This window comes from Podarcis raffonei, chromosome 5 (genome assembly GCF_027172205.1).
Source record: "Podarcis raffonei isolate rPodRaf1 chromosome 5, rPodRaf1.pri, whole genome shotgun sequence".
NCBI classification, from domain to species: domain Eukaryota; kingdom Metazoa; phylum Chordata; class Lepidosauria; order Squamata; family Lacertidae; genus Podarcis; species Podarcis raffonei.
The window spans coordinates 45275465-45292092 of record NC_070606.1 but is presented as its reverse complement, the minus strand read 5'-3'; the positions used below and the strand labels follow the sequence as shown (position 1 = coordinate 45292092).

The 16628-nt window shown below is 39.0% G+C and overlaps 2 protein-coding genes across 9 annotated transcripts in view; one reads left to right on the top strand and one right to left on the bottom strand.

The window, feature by feature from the left end:
* The window catches only part of FANK1 (fibronectin type III and ankyrin repeat domains 1), a 35254-nt gene extending 23501 nt beyond the window's left edge, over positions 1-11753 (top strand). For 4 of the 5 annotated variants that reach the window (XM_053388923.1, XM_053388925.1, XM_053388924.1 and 1 more), the window contains 5 exons: positions 136-301; positions 2102-2245; positions 5706-5783; positions 5887-5931; positions 6017-6241. In XM_053388923.1, coding sequence (XP_053244898.1) covers positions 136-301; positions 2102-2245; positions 5706-5783; positions 5887-5931; positions 6017-6103 — 520 coding nt within the window. In that variant the 3' untranslated portion in view covers positions 6104-6241. Of the gene's footprint in view, positions 1-135; positions 302-2101; positions 2246-5705; positions 5784-5886; positions 5932-6016; positions 6242-11623 lie in introns of those variants that run through there. The other variant, XM_053388922.1, reaches the window with a different exon arrangement.
* Positions 11754-13672: 1919 nt separating this feature from the next.
* ADAM12 (ADAM metallopeptidase domain 12) overlaps positions 13673-16628 on the bottom strand; it is a 177999-nt gene continuing 175043 nt past the window's right edge. For 3 of the 4 annotated variants that reach the window (XM_053388911.1, XM_053388913.1, XM_053388912.1), the window contains 2 exons: positions 16186-16319; positions 13673-15375 (listed from right to left, as the gene is read on the bottom strand). In XM_053388911.1, coding sequence (XP_053244886.1) covers positions 15315-15375; positions 16186-16319 — 195 coding nt within the window. In that variant the 3' untranslated portion in view covers positions 13673-15314. Of the gene's footprint in view, positions 15376-15756; positions 16320-16628 lie in introns of those variants that run through there. The other variant, XM_053388910.1, reaches the window with a different exon arrangement.

The window sequence follows — 16628 nt, the reverse complement described above, 5'->3', positions numbered from 1 at the left end:
AGAAAATTAACCAACTTAGAAGAGTGTTTAGACTAAGGTGTGGCTCACTTAAACAGTACTTAATTTTCAGTTCTATAAACTGCAAAATAACAATGTTTTATGTTACTTTAATAAGTAGTGTTTTTTGTTTCTTAGTTTAATGATAGCTTGTTATGCTGGTCACCTGGACATTGCTAAGTATCTCAGATCCCAGGGAGCTTCTTGGTTATCCAGAGATCTTGGGGGATGTACAGCTATGCACTGGGCTGCTGACGGAGGACATGTCGATGTTATTGAGTGGATGGTCAAGGATGGTTGTCAGGTATGGTGTTCATCTGTATACTTTGAAGCAGTTTATCAGATGTGTACATGCCACTGTATATAGGTGTGCTGTTAATCATTATGGAATGCTGCACCAGTTGTTGCCATAATTTCAAGGTTATGAAGAAATTGCATTACCTGCTTTAAAAAGCTTGTATATACCGCAACTTTAATAGTCATTGGTTATTGTATTTGAAACTAATCTTGTTTACGTAAGAGGATACTTGGTGGAATAGATTCAAATGACCAAATAAATATATTCTAGGATTGAAAAAAGTACAAATTTTGGTTGAATCCAGTGTGTGCCTGAGTGAAAGACACTTGTGCAATGTGACTTTCCCATCCTGTCCTCCCCACTGTGATCTTCTGTGCTCCCCACAAAGCTATCCATTCTGACAAGCTGCTTCTATACTATTTTTTATCATTTCCACTGTATTCCTCTGTGCCACATCCTTTCCTAAGGATTTTCCAGCCCTCAGGAGAGGCATTTGAAAGGCCCAGAGGACTGCAATGAAGAATGGAGGGCTTGAGCTTGTTTAGAGGTTCTAGCAGGGGAGCGCAGCTATCGTATACCCTTGACCGAAGAACGGTACACTCCTTCTATCTGGGATGGTTGTCCTCTTCCACTGAGCGTGCAGCTTCATGAGGGACGCACATGGAGCGGTGAGGGAGGAAGGGGGACACCCGCCTAGACAGCCAGATCAGCTGAATCAACCCTGGCAATCAATGGGGTGACAGATGTCGCAGCCAGATCGCCCTCACATCAAACATACTCTATCTATTTTCCAAAGTTTGGTGAATTCTGATCGTGTGACCCATTTGTTCTTGGTAGATAAAGGCAAACTTTCCCCTGTTGTCGGAGTCACCAACAAGATGATCCCTGAAATAATTTTTAAAAACCAGGAAAAGGAAGTTCAATTGAATATATACATTATTGGATTGTATCCAGTACTGTTTTTCATGGGCAGGGTGGGCTTCTTCTCATACAATAGGACTCTACCTCCCTATCTCTACCCCCCTGCAGCTTCCTGTATGCCCTGAAAATCTGCTCTGGAGTGTTGGGAACCTTCTGGGACAGAATTTTAGGGTATTGGGGAACTGCAGTCGAGTAAAGTGAGTGGAAGTCTGCTTGTACAATACTTGATTCCACCCAGTGTATTGGAAGAACTAATAAATTAGGAATTATAATACAAAATGAACATCAAATATTATGTTAGAGTCAATTTGAAAAACACAAACACACAAATTATAAGTGCAACACCTGCAAATGTAACAGGGAAATAAATGTAAATTGTAAGTTAAAAATATGGAATGAATGGGCATTATCTTGACCAATAATGCTACCACTGCTGTTGCTATTACTACACTTTTATCAGCAGCATGCTGTGCACTCTGCAGATAACAGTAATGACACCCTCCTTGCCAAGAAGTGTTCAATCAAAATAAAATGGAGAGGATGAAACTGAAAAGCAAAGCTGTATTAAGGCCAGTGAAATAAGACTGAATTTGGTTACCTGGCGGAAGAAGGCCCTGACAATGTCAAGTGGTCTAGGAATGATTTTATGGAAGGAATAGACTTTGAAGTGGGAGAATGAATTGGGCTGATATATAGAAAGGGCTAAGGAGGCTGCTTCAGGCATCGAGAACTGCACAGCATGAGAAATAAATTTCTGGAACAAGCAGGAAAGAGTGATGCTGAAGATAGGTAATAAGCTCAGCAAGTATTCAACAGAACAGAAATCTTGTCAATTTTCATTGAATTCATGTTTCAAGTATCAGAAGAACATCCTTTCTTTGACAGATTGATCCTAAAGACACAGGCTTGGAGTGGACTCCACTGATGAGACTATGTGCAATAACAGGAAAAGCAGATGTGGCCACAACTTTACTAGACGCTGGAGCTGATGTGAATGCAAAAGATAAGGATGGCAAGACACCTCTCATGGTATGCTCTGCTGCTAAGCAGTGTGCTGGGATATTTTGGAATACACTTTGCAACCTCATAGAAAAGTGCTGTGTGAAAAGCAACTCCAAATCCAGAGTTCTCCTTTTTGTACACTTTCCCCCAATATTTTTGTAGTTCACTAAGGTTTATATACACTATACGTTGTGGTTTTTGTGGTGCAAGTCTCCAATAAAAAAACACAACTGTGTAAAAAGCATATGTTAGTGAGAAGTGTGCACAAAAATATATATTTGTGAGAAAAATGCACACAAATGCTTTATATTAAGGAAAATTGCTGGCAAACGTGTATATTAGGTTAAATGCACCAAAATGTACTCAAATTTTCACAGACATATGCAGAAATGAGGTGAACTGAAGACTGGAAAAAATAAGAAACTGAAATCAACAGGTTCATCCACTCCTGCCATTAACACAATGTGGGGCTGCACTAGACTTTCTGCTAGGGGTCTGCACAACAGTCCATGGAACTGCACTAATACATACATACTCAAACTTTTGTCTGCTCTTAGAAAGGTCTTTTGAACTTACTTGTATACTATAGAATGAGGCAGCTAGATGCTTTGCTCTCAGAGATCTGTAATGTATGAAACTAAGTTATTAATCCTGCCTGTTCCCTTCAACAAGGTTGTGCTGGTATAATTTGGGTTTGGGTGTGAAGCTTGTTTACCTGGTTGTCTGTTTATCTGAGAACTACCTGCTCATTCCGCCAGTTTTCTTCTGCAATGTGAAACATTTTGATAAGGCGGTGTGTCAAGAGGTCTACTTAAGAAAGGCTTCTAGGTACTAGTGCTCCATACTATTCCCTGCCCCATGGAATATATTTACTGTTATGGAAAGCCTTTCTTGCACAGATGACAAGTCCTTTTTCATTCACTACTAATTTTGCCCACAGAATGCAGTGGCTGTGCTAGAAGCCTTTTTACCTGTATTGGGATGACAGGAGGATTTGCAAAGTAACACTTCACTTCCCCTTTGATTTCTCTTATTAAGGCACTTTATCTCACAATCTCCTTTCTGGTTTGGTGCATGAAATGAAGTACGTAGTCTGAGCAAATTCAAATGTTTCTTTAATAGGATGAGCCCTCTTATTCCTTCATACTTGGAAATTCATCTTTCTGAAGTACTGCATTTGTATTTGTAGATTCTATAAAGATCAAAATGCTCTGTTAACATTTTCATTCCAGTCAGCACACAGAGCGAGCGAGCAAGTACTTCTCTACCTTTACAAACAGGTGTTTGGGATGATATTTTAATGATCTGTAGGAGCAGGTGTATTATCGCCAAGCTCTAATGGCTAATATTCAGATCCTTCATGTAAAGGCAGACTTCAATGCTGCAGTAGAGGATGGAGATCGTCAGAACTCCAGGAGAGCCTACAGAAGTTCAACATACTGAAGCAGTGCACAAATGACTTGTAGCAAATGACTCAACTATAACTGCTCCTATATGCAAAATTCTGGTCAGGATTATATAGCTTAAGATCACCACATACACTGTTTTACTATTTATGCAAGGCATCTATATACCACTTAATCATTAGCATTGCTAAGCAGTGTGCATAAACCTAAACTAGACGGAGAATATACAGTGGTGCCTCGCAAGACGAACACCTCGCAAAACAAAAAACTCGCAAGACGAAAGAGTTTTCCGTTTTTGAGTCGTTCCGCAAGACGAATTTCCCTATGGGCTTGCTTCGCAAGAAGAAAGCCCATAGGGAAATCTCCGGGGACCTCTTTTAAATGCTGGCGGTGGGGAGCAAAGCCTTTCGCCCCCCTCCGGCCTTCAGAAGAGGTCCAGGAAGGCCGGCGGGGGCCGAAAGGCTTTGCTCCCCACCGCCAGCATTTTAAAAGCGGTCCGGGATAGCAGGGAAGCGCGCTGCGCTTTCCCGCTATCCCGGACCGCTTTTAAAATGCTGGCCATCGGGAGCAAAGACTTTCGCCCACCGCCGGCCTTCAGAAGAGGTCCTGGACCTCTTCTGAAGGCCGGCGGGGGGCCAAAGTCTTTGCTCCCCCCCGCCTGCCTTCCCGGGACAGCGGAGACTTCTCCGCTGTCCCGGGGCGATCTTAAAATGCTGGCGGGCGGCAGCGAAGCTTTCGCTGCCGACCCTCAGCATTTTAAAAGCCCCCGGGACAGCGGAGACTTCTCCGCTGTCCCGGGGGCTTTTAAAATGCTGGCGGTCGGGAGGAAAGCCCTCCTGTCCCCGGAGCTTGCGGGGTGGGAGGTGGGGAGAAGGGCTTTTCTTCCCACCGCCAACCTTCAGAACAGCCTTCTAAAGGCTGGCGGTGGGAAGAAAAGCCCTTGTCCCCCCCCCCAGCCTTCAGAAGAGATCGGGGGACAGACTATCCCTGGACCTGGTCTGAAGGCGGTTTCCATAGGAACGCATTGATTGATTTTCAATGCATTCCTATGGTAAACCGTGCTTTGCAAGACGAAAAACTCGCAAGAAGAAAAAAACTTGCGGAACGAATTAATTTCGTCTTGCGAGGCACCACTGTAATGATAAAAATTCATCGTAAAACTGAACACAACCCCTGTGGGTTGCATTCAGCTAAGTCTTACTCAGTCAGCCCTTTGAAATTAAAATAGTCATGTCTATTAACTTAGGTGGATCTACTCTTAGTGGGACTTGCATTTAATACCACCTCTGATATTCAGTGGTGTAAATGTAAGTTGTTTCAGTTGTACACTACTATAAATGTGTTGTGCAAAATACACTTGGGGTGCTATGACTGATGGCAGCTTCTTGTTAAGTGCACAGATTCACCCCCATGCAATGGTTTGTAAGGCCCTTAGATCTTGAGTTCCGGCTGCTAGGCCATGTTTGGCCTAGCTTTTGAAAGCTATTTAATAAGTTTGGCATACTTGTAGTTGGTTGATGATAACATTGTCAAGAGAATATTTAAATATAGTCAACAAAATTAAAAATAAATAAAGCACAGACCCTAGCTGTCAGGAGTATGGGCCAACCCAGCCCTCTGTTAACATTCTAGCTGCTCTTATTCTAAAATACACACAGCTATGTGGCTGTCAGATACGTTTGTGTGTATCTCAGTACCAGAAATGAAGCTGCATTTGTTACATTCCTTCTAAAAGTGATACCATGCCAGTTCCTCATAGAAGTGGTAGTAGCTTTGACAATTACTTCTCATCAGTTGGAGGTTGCTCAAGTAGTAAGTTTCAGAGTTAGAACACAACGGTGTTTGGAGTTTATTTTCAAATTTGGGATGGTGTTCTGATATTGAGTAATCTTTGCATTGTGTTAGTAGGTAATGTGTTGGCTTTCATTGAAGAAAAAGGTGCCAAATTTTCTTTTCTCCAAAATATTTCCAATAAGAGAACAAGTTTATTTTATGCAAACACCCAACTATATATATCGTTTCCCCCTAATTTTATATATATACATTTTGCATATATAATTTCCCCCTAATCTTACTTCCAGGTGGCAGCATTAAATAACCATGAAGAATTGGTAGCATTACTTCTAGAAAGAGGAGCAGATCCTGATGTTAAAAATGAGGTAATAGCAGTAAGAGTAGCTTTTTCAGTACCTGTTTTACACACACATCACAGAACTGTTTAAAATAACAAAATTAACATTTGGGGGGGGGATTTTTTTTCAGTTTGGCAAAGGTGCCCTGGAAATGGCTAGAGGCATGAACAGACAGGTATGGATATCTTTTACTTGAACTCTTCTCCTGATTTCTATTCTTTAAGCATTTTATCCTCATTTGCTATTTTTCTTTTTTTTAGAGTGTGGTTTCAATAATAGAAGAAAGGAAAAGACAATTAAATAATGTGAACGTGGATTCTTCTGCATCCTCTGCTACAATTGTGTGAAGCAGACAATTTGAAGCCTAATCTTACCTACGAAGGAGGTCAGGCCACAAGGACTAAATCCTAGTTGTTTTCCTTTTTCCTAATTAGCTGTTACACACTCTTGGGTGCCTTGATTAAAATGCTAACTTTGCTTCTCCAGCATTTTTCTCTGGCGTTTAAATTCATCTACATTTTAGCAGCATTATTTTCTAATTACGGTCAGTTTTTACAGTGATCCTAATTTTTGCTCTTCTGTCCTCTTGTTCTCATGCTAGCAGCTGTTCCTGTTTCATGCCCTTAAGTAGTAGCAGTCACTGACGTTAAGGGCAAAACTAGAACATGCCATAAATTATCATGTAGCTTGCTGTAGAATGCATGGCTTCTCAATAAATAAATAAATAGGTGGCATAGTAATAGTAGTAGTAGTAGTAGTAGTAATAATAATAATAATAATAATAATAATAATAATAATAAATTTTTATTTATACCCTGCCCTCCCCAGCCAAGGCAGGGCTCACGGCAGCTAACAAGCAATAATAAAAACAAGTTGAATGAATACAACTTAAAATACAACATTAAAATATTGAAACATTAAAATAATAAAATGCAGCTTCATCACAGGAGAAAGGAAAAAGAAAAAAGAAAGAGGGGGAGGGAATGAAATTGGCTCCAAGCCAAAGGCCAGGCAGAACAACTCTGTCTTAGATGCCCTGCAGAAAGAAATCAGATCCTGCAGGGCCCTGGTCTCATGAGGCAGAGCATTCCACCAGGCTGGAGCCAGTGTTGAAAAGGCCCTGGCTCTGGTTGAAGCTAATCTAACTTCCTTAGGGTCCGGGACCACTAGCGTGTTGCTATTTATGGATCTTGAGGCTCTCTGTGGGACATACCGGGAGAGGCGGTCTCGTAGGTACGAGGGTCCTTGGCCGTGATGTAGTAGGCCAAATGGCCAGGGCTGGGGAATGGAGAACAGGATTGGGAGCACAACATAGGAGGTGGGGCTTAGCGCTTTGTCTCTGCCATGGCCCTAGTGGGAGTTGCGTGCATGCGCGTTCTCTCTCTCTCTCTCTCTCTCTCTCTCATGATTCACAATGGGGAAAATCTCCCGTTATGACCAATGGTAGCTTTACTCCCAACAATATGATGATCCCATTTTGACTCCCCCCCAACAGTTATATATTAAAAAACAAAAATCTCAAGGATGCCTGGGCATACTATGTAATAAAATAATTACGTCTAGCTTGACTCCAATGCTAAGTTCTTTGGATGTCCTTGTGCAGTGTAACTGGTTTTTGTAGAGCAGAAAGTAGGTAGCAAGATAATTGGGAGAGGGCAAAATGAGCCACTGTCCATGGAGTGGCATTCTGCCACAGTGACCCTGAATTCCTAAGGCTTGTGCTGCCACACTAAAGGAATGACTCCTTGCAAATGCAGAATGGATTTTATGCAATACTTGGAAAAGTGTGAGTTCAAAGTGATGGAACAAATGCCATTAAGGACTTTATATGCCAATAGTATATTGAACTTGGTCTGGTAAGAAATTGGTATTTGTCCAAGTTTCCTGGCCACCTCATAGATGCACAGCAAGCTGTTCATTAAAATCAGATTCTCTCAGAGTAATTGTACATGCAATTACTGCAGTTTTAGTTCGGAACATAAACACACATGAAAGAATTCAGTATGTTAGTTCGTGAGGATAGTGAAACAAGCGGGTTCAAATGGCTCAGTTAGTTAGAGCATGGTGCTGATAACACCAAGGTTGCAGATTTGATCCCCATATGGGAAAGCTGCATATTCCTGCATTCCTGCATATTCTTGCATTGCATGGGGTTGGACTAGATGGTTCTCAGGGTCCCTTCCAACGCTACAATTTTATGATTCTAAATGACAAAAAGCTGGACAGAATAACAGAAAATCCATTCTAGAAACACTGTTTTATGTGAGTTAGAGTCTAATCTTTCTGAGCAGCACAAGACTTATGATGACATCAGAACCATCAACATAGCTTTTTAAAATAATAATAATAATAATAATAATAATTAATAATAATATGATTGACGCTGTACTTGCTTGCAGTAAGTACACAAGTTGGAGGAAATCAACTTTTTTGGGAAGTATGTGTGTATAGGATTGCAGTCTTAATAGCACATTCAGGAGAATCTTATGAGATGATTATTTTCAATGTTCCCCGTTCTTTGCAAACAAAATAAATCGTCCCATACCTGGTCAACAAAGTATTCAAAGTTTTATTTCCTCAATAAATTATTCCATTTTCAAAACCTTTTAATAATTGCAGAAAACACAAATCAGTACATAACTAAGGATGTATTTACTGTTTATTTAATACAGAATACTTAATAGTGAATAGATTGTCCTGCTATTGAAACATGTTTGTAGGCTCTTAACATGTTACTGCAATAATCATTACAAAAAGTGTATAAAAGTAAGGCAAACTGTTACACAGTGCATTATGTAGAAAGTTTTAGCAAACTGACATTTAACTGAAAGCATTATAAAGGTATGGTTCATAAAAATTAATGGCCTATGTCACTCTAATATTCATATATAGTGTGCTAAATGGTTTACAATTAACAGTCTTATCACCACAGTCTTAAAAACATCACATGGAAGAAAGTCCCACTGAATGCAGCTAATGGAACTTAACTTCCATGAAAGTGTATCAAGGATCAGGTTATCAGCAGTTAAAATATCAGTTGCTACTCTTAATGCAAAGAGTGATAGCACCTTTTGTTCAGAGTCAGTCCTGATGGCAATTCACATTGCATTTTATATGCCTGCTTCATGCTAAAAGAGATACCTAAATGTAAAGTATAACAGAAGAATAAATGGACTGAAATGTCTTTCCTTCCCAGGATGATACAGGAAATTGTTTACTTGCATTATCTTGAGTAATAAAGACTATTTATTACATTGGCACAGTTACCCTGTGATGATGATTGCATGTGATTACAACTTAGAAGGGATATTCAAATCAGATTTATTTAAGGGCTGTATACCCCACGTTTTAACAGGTTCCCAGGCTGGCTTACCAGGTAAGTTCATTTGGTGTTTTTTTTCCATTGATGCATTAACAAATTTATTATATTATGATGTATCAGGAAATGTAAATCAAACTGTAGAATTCCAAGAACATTTTTGTTACATTAAAAAACCTACTATAAACGGCAATAGTAAAATGCAAAAATATGTCATATGTGCCTGATTAAACCTGCAACATAACTAATTTTGCACCTTGATTCACTCTGAGTGTGCAATGAGAGCTTATTTAGAAGCTAAACTAACTTGAGGAAGAAGCATATCTGATTGTTTAAGGTGGGGTGGTTAACCTGTGGGCCTCCACTTCTTGATGGACTACAACTCCCTCCATCCTTGACCATGCTGACTGGGACTAATGTAGTTCAACAATAGCTGCAGGGCCACAGGTCAACTAGCCCTAATTTAGGGGCTCTTGACTTATATTGATTTCACAGTCAAATTAATTATGTAAATATTCAATGGATCTTGAAGCACATGGAATTCTCAGTTTTATGTAAGCAAAATTCAAAATTATGAACAAGGAGGGATGTGGAAGAGAACTTGGGATTTCTGTTCATTTAAACAACAGTATTGATACAGTAATATTTAATTACAGTACTTAACATTTATCTAGCATTCAAAACACTCAGTGTAGTTTGGGTAATTCCTATAGGGCTGTTCCCCAAACCCTCCCTACATTGAGGGCTTAAGTTGATTAGAAGTGCCTTGCCTAAGGCTGCCTAAGAAGATTGTGACTGAGGTGATGTTTGATTTGGAGCTCAGGGATTATGCAATGACAGGTCAGAATCAACAGCTTCTGAAACAACTTTGGGCATCTCTGTTTGGAGTAATGTAAGCAGGACCCTACCAGTGAGACAAAGATCAGGACTGAGGAGAGAATTAGTTATCATTATACTAAGAAATATACAAAGGTTTCAATGAACTGAAAGGGGCTCTGGTCTGTTTCAACACTTGCTCAAAATCTGTTCTGTTGTGTCTTGTAATGGTTCAAAGTAATTTAACTTTTACCAGCATTTTATAAAATGTTGGTAAACCACAACTAAAACTATTGGCCATAATCTATCACTGAGAGCATGCAGCTGGCCTGTGTTGGGGGAGTCTTTCCCTTCCCCTGGCTCATCCAGAATTGCAAATAAGCAAGCTGCAGTAAAGCAGCAAGTGTTATGAAACACTTAGCAGATTTCTTTAGGTAATACCTAGGATCTGACTGATCACAGTGCAGGAAAGTAATGTATATCTTGGTAAGACTGGCCAGTGAACTTTTCCTTTTTCCATTTTACTATAATGACTTTTGCTTATTTGCTTGAGTCAGCTGCTGCTCTTTTGCTCTATGGTTCGCCTGCTCTGTTAATGGCATACCCTAGTCTTAGGACAGGGAGTTAAAGTAGAAAAGGCATCAAGTCAATATTTTGTGATTGCTCTGTGAGAACAATGTCTAATATTTGAGAATTCACAAAATCATTCTAAACTATGTTACTCAAAAAATTAACAGATTATTTTCATCATTGAATCATTCCTGGGTTTATCTGCTATGTCATCCATGTTTACAAGTTGTGGTTACCAATGCTTGTATGAACCGAAACTGTGTAGCAATGATCACTTTCCTCCCTCCACCACGAGACACACACAGAGAGAATACTATTCGACTTTGCAGGGAAAATCATAGCTTCTTGGTTGGCAAGTCAGTCCCTGAAACAGACTTTACTTTGTAGGAGAATAATCAACTTTCCTTTGAGACATAATTGTTTTTACCTATTTTTTCTGGATTGCTTCCTGATTTTGTTAGGAGGACTACAATGCATGCAAATCGAGTGGCCTAAGGTTTCATAATACAGGTAAATCGAGAAGCAGCCCTAGCAAAGTGACTGAGCACATGCTCTATATACAAAATGTTCCTGGTTCAGTTGAAATTATCTGGAAGAAGGGCTGGGAAAGGTCCTGAAGTAATTGCTGCCAGTCAGAACAAGGAGTCCTGGGCCCAGTGGTATGACTTGGTATAAGCAGCTCTTTATGTCATTATATGACACATAAATCTCAGCTCACTGAAATCTATTGTGCATATTAAAGTCGAGAAAGAATATCGTGTTTGCCGTTGAAGTGTGCTTCCCCAATCCAATATTTTTTCCCAAATCACGTCAGAAGCTCCCTGACATGAAATGGTTTTCCTTTCAGCTGAATGTGCCAGCACATAGGGACAAAAGAAATGTGCACAGTACTAACATTGACAGCGATATGAGAGCTTTTTCTGTGCACTGAATTTCATATGGATTTGTATCAGGGTGATGGCTTGTAGACCAGAGAAATTTAAATCTGTTTAACATTATAATGTTAAATATATTTTTATCAAAATAAATTCCGTGCTTTAAAGAGAATGTAGGTTCATGTGTGCACAGTACTGTTATTGACAGTAATATTAGTGACTAAGCCATCACAGATTAATCACCACAGATAGGAAAATTCTACTACACAATATCAATTCTGTTGCAGAATATCAAGTGAAATACCTTTCATCAGAGACAATTCATACATTTGGCTGAGAGTGAAGAACTGGTAAGTGATGATACATCAAGTGGAAAACATGTATGTGTGAATCAGCCTTAACATGTATGACTTAAACAATTTAACTCCACTGAAAAGCAGTGGGCCTTCAGGGCTCCACTGACTGCCTTTGGTTTCACTGGAATGAAAGCATACATGACGTTATCTAATAACGCAAAATTGTTTGAAAGGTGCAGCTGCTGCTTTAAAATGCTTAATTAATTAATTAGATCTCTGATCCACTCTTTACCAGTATATCTTAGGAAAGGTTACCACTTTAACACACCGTGTGTTGCTTCTCCTTGCTGACTCCACAACAAGAGGTTCCCCTTGCTCACATCACAATAAGAGGTTTAAAAGCATTTTCTAGTGTGGGAAGCTGATAGATACAAAAACAGCCCGAGAAAGCAAGCTGCCATGAAATTCAGGAGAAACCTAGTGTTTGCTGAAGGCTAATAAACATAAGTATTTGCATTCAGCTTTGAAGTAATCTTGCCTATTTAAAAGGTATGTTACAATCCTTTGTGGAAATATTATGACTGTTTTGTATTATGTGCTGACTAGCATATTGTATCTTTAGTCCTGACATATACTATTTATATGGCCTCACCTATCTCTCTGGTTAAAAAGATACTTATGCATGACTAGTTTTACCATGATGGGGATGCACATTAAAATGCAAATTGCATTGAAGATTTGCAGTGTAAATATATGAGAGCAACAGTTACAAATTCTGATGCATGTTTTGATGCTCTTTACCCAGCAAATGATAAACATAGGGAAGAAATAGGGAAGAGCACCTACAGATCCACATGGTGATATGCATTTAAAGCCTACCAATCTGATTTCCATTTTGCACATGCAGTGGTATATAGTGTGAACTGAAATAGGCAGAGGAGGATCATGTCCCTCATGTGAAACCACCTGCCTTTTGTAAAGCACAGAGTGTTCACTGATTGAACAGTTCAGTTTTTAAATAGTATTGCTTTAGCTCTTTCATGATCAGGAATAGAAAAAAATAATGTAGTGATGAAAAAGGGAATTTACAAACCCCAGCATCCTTTACGGCAATCACGCCCGAGGATTTTATTCCTGCTAAATAAAATAAAATGCTACTTTAGTAATAATCAAGTTGGGGTTTCCTATTAATGGCAGTCAAACGAAACAACATGGAGTGAAGAAGTAAGATGCTATTAGAAAAATAAACTACTCAAGATGCATGAAAGGTAATTTAAAGAGCCCCAACAGCACCTGCCTTTCATTTAAAATGAAATGCCAAATCCTATCTTTAAAAAGTTGAGTGCTACCATCATCAGCAACTCTCCTCATTTAGCATAAATGTTACATTGACATTTTCCAGAATGTCTTATTGTGTAATTACTGATACTATAATTTATATCATATGCAAGCTTCAGGAGCAAAACTGTTTTCTGTGGATTCTTTTTTGCTTTATTGGTTTTGTTTGTGATGTGGATATATTTTATTTGCTTTGTTCATAAGCATGACTGTGTGGTTGCCTAGTTACAGGGCAAAGTAATTGAGAAAGTTAAATTACTTACTGGAAAAAGACAAAAGGTCTTCAAGTTTTGTTTCTCTGTCTGAAGAAGCACAGACACTTTGGATATTAGCACACTACATAGGCAAGAGTAATGGCCAAAGGTCCAGGTGCTGGAAATAGTTGTATAGTGTGGAACAAATAATTTGCCAACTTTATGTTCCTATGAAAGAGAATATGTAAGCTGATTTTCTTTTGCAGGGGTTGAAATGAGAGTATCACCAATATCAACTGTGGTGTTGGTTCAATACTGGTAAAAGGGAGGGAGAAAGGAGAATAAAGCTAGTTCTAATTGACTATTATGAATATGACAGGGGTTTTCCCCATAAATATGCTGAGCTGTAGGTGGAATGGAGTCCATGTCTGGACTCCCAGTTCTATCTGGGCCATCCCAGTTACCCTACCAGCTTGGGCTTTCAAGGCTTGTTGCCCAGAGAGCTGTTTGGAAGTTTATAGCCTTGTTTGATGAGTACAAGTAAAATATGCATGCTACATTAGAACATTTTCTAGGGCATCAGAAAATTTCAAACTGAAAAATCTCCTATGCAAATTCTTCTAATTCCAATTGTTTCCAGAAAACCCACAGCATTGTTGCTCAGAAACAGGAGAGAGAGGAGGGAAACCCAGTAAACAATCTCTAAATTATGATCTACTGAACCACACAGTCCTTGTGTTGCACTGAGAATGCAATTTGCAGACTTTTCATTGCAGTTAACACAGAAATCACGTACCACATCCAACAAAAACAATGAATTTAAACTGTCTTGTACAATATACAGTTTTTTTAATTAAGAAAACATGCTGAAAGCCTATATACTCTCTTGAAATACACACTTTCAGTTAGTTTCAAACAGCTATAGCAGGCCTTTTAAGATTTAGAACACTGAGACATGACACATGGGGGCAGATGTAGGGGTTTTTCGCTGTATAATAGGAGAAATAGTTTGTGTGATCTGTTTAAAGATTTATCGAAACCAGTGGGATTATAACTTGAAATCTGACGACTGCTCAATGAGAGCAAGTACTAGAGTTGAAGTGAACACTTCTGTGAAACTAGCTTTGAAAGCTGTTGCTGTGGCCTCCAAGGTCAAATGCTAGAAACTTATTTGGGGCCAGAGTTCTCATCAAAATGAGAATACTGATTTCTGGTAAGTCTCCAGTGGATTGGGGGTGCTGTGTGCGCAAAGGGCGCCCACCGACAGATGGGTGAGCGATGACTAGCCTTTTGTTGAACCGCCAAGTTGGCTGGGGTTAAGTATTGTGGTCAGAGCACAAGCAACTACTGTAGTGCTGTGTCAGCAGATCTATCCCTCTAACCAGGGTTTGGCTGTGCACAGGATCAGGCCATTTAGAATTTTTAGTTACAACACACAATGATAAAGGTCTGGTTGTATAGGAAAAGCACGTAATTTGTAAAATCTAAATTTTTATGCAGAAAATGTATATCTGTTTGATGATAGAGCCAATACCTAAGACCTGATAAACGTAGACATTTAGGTAAATCGTCGTTTTGGCACTTATTTTCTTAAGCTTCCTTGAAAATACACCCTAGAAGTAATATTTTAGTAATATCGGTCCATAGAAGTAATATTTTCCCTCCAGATTCTATTGACAAAATATCAGCCACTAGCTTTTGAAATTTCACCTGTCTCTTGGTTTCAGCAAAGTTTCAATTCAGCTTTAGTCAACATTCTGTATAGGAACAGGTCCAAACTAAATAAACTTTGAGGAGTTTGTACCAAACATTGAGAAATCTGTAATGGATGGTTCAAGACTGTTTAAACATCACAAAAATGGCTTCCTTCCTAGGAAAAGTTGGTTATGGTGAAACAATATCTACTACAGTGCTCTGCACTGTAATAAATATTAAATATAAATTAATAATTTACAAGTACCTGAGCAAAGAAGCAAACCACCTTCACACAGCATAGCACCAAAGGCAGTAGCTCAGAGTTCTTTAAAATAATGGGTTTTGAACATTAAAAATTCTACCTATTGATATAAAAATATTGATCTCCTACTGGAGATGAAAATAGTGCAAAATTCTGTCTTCACTTTCCAGGATACAAATGATGTTCCATGTTGTCATTTCATATAGGCAGTATTGCAGGCTCTAGGCATTTGAGGTGGTTGTTTAGGTGCAGGCCTGTTTAAGAAAATGGTCAGAAACAGAATAATAAAATTAGCAAACATGCTAATTGTGGAGCAACAGAAATTAAGTATAAATATCTTGGCTTTAAGGAATTGTTACAGGTTCTTTGGAAAACAGGAGCATTCCTCTCCATTCATTCAGGTCATGTAGGGTTTGCTGGCATCTCTTCACCTTAATATTTTACTGTCATTTGTTTTATGCACATTTTATTCATGGCACAAAATATATTTTAACAATAATTTTAAGTGGTTGTAATTTATGTCAATCAGCTTTTTTCAAGTCAGTGAGGGTACTGACATCTTGAAACGACAGCATCATTCAATAAATACTAGTGTCCTTAAACTGCTATTAGTTAAGCCCCTTCCCCATATTTTATGGCAGAGCTTTGGTGGAATTTGTTTGTTTCAGGGAATTTTTATCCAGTCCCTCTCACCACATCTGATTGCTTCTCAAATTTACCACGTGGGAATATACTGGCTGATTAGAACAAGCAACTGCAGAAGAATTGCAGTACCTAAACACACGCTCAGGAAAACAGATGCTTATTCAGATGACTGAAACAATTTTGTGAGTGAGAAACTAAGCTAGCCATCGCAGTACTTCCCAGATGCTGATCTGCCCACCAACTCTTCATCCCTGACCATTGCCCTTGCTGACTAGAACTGATGGGAGTTGGAGGGCCCCATGTTGGGTATCCTTGAGCTAAGTTTTCCCAACAAAAAAGAGCCAATTCTAAGATATATTTTATAATATTTCTCAAACATGTTTTCTGTTGGAAACGCACAACTGAACAGCCAAACTAACCTGACAGGGGCAATTTGAGGCACAGGTTTTGGAAGCCCAAATACTTCTGTGGAGGAACTCTTAAACTGAGCAGATTTGTTCTTCTGAGGATCAGCTGGCAAAGGTTTTCGAGGAGGACTTGGCTTGAAAAATTCCTATAATACAATGTAAGTTCATAGAATTGTTACTATAAGATTAATGAAATAGCCATTTTATTATATAATTCCTCAGTCATGAAAGTATAATTTATTTCCCATAAGTCCTTCAAATCATGCTTTAAATTGAAACAAACATTAAAATTATGTGGCTCCTCACTATTTCTATTTGTAGAAAATGAAAGTACAATATTAAGAGACAATATAGTGCTTTAAATTGGGGGGGGGGTTGGAGGGGGTTATTGTCATTGTTACTATGGTATGTGTTTTTATATTATAAACTGCCCTGTGATCCTTGGATGAAGGACA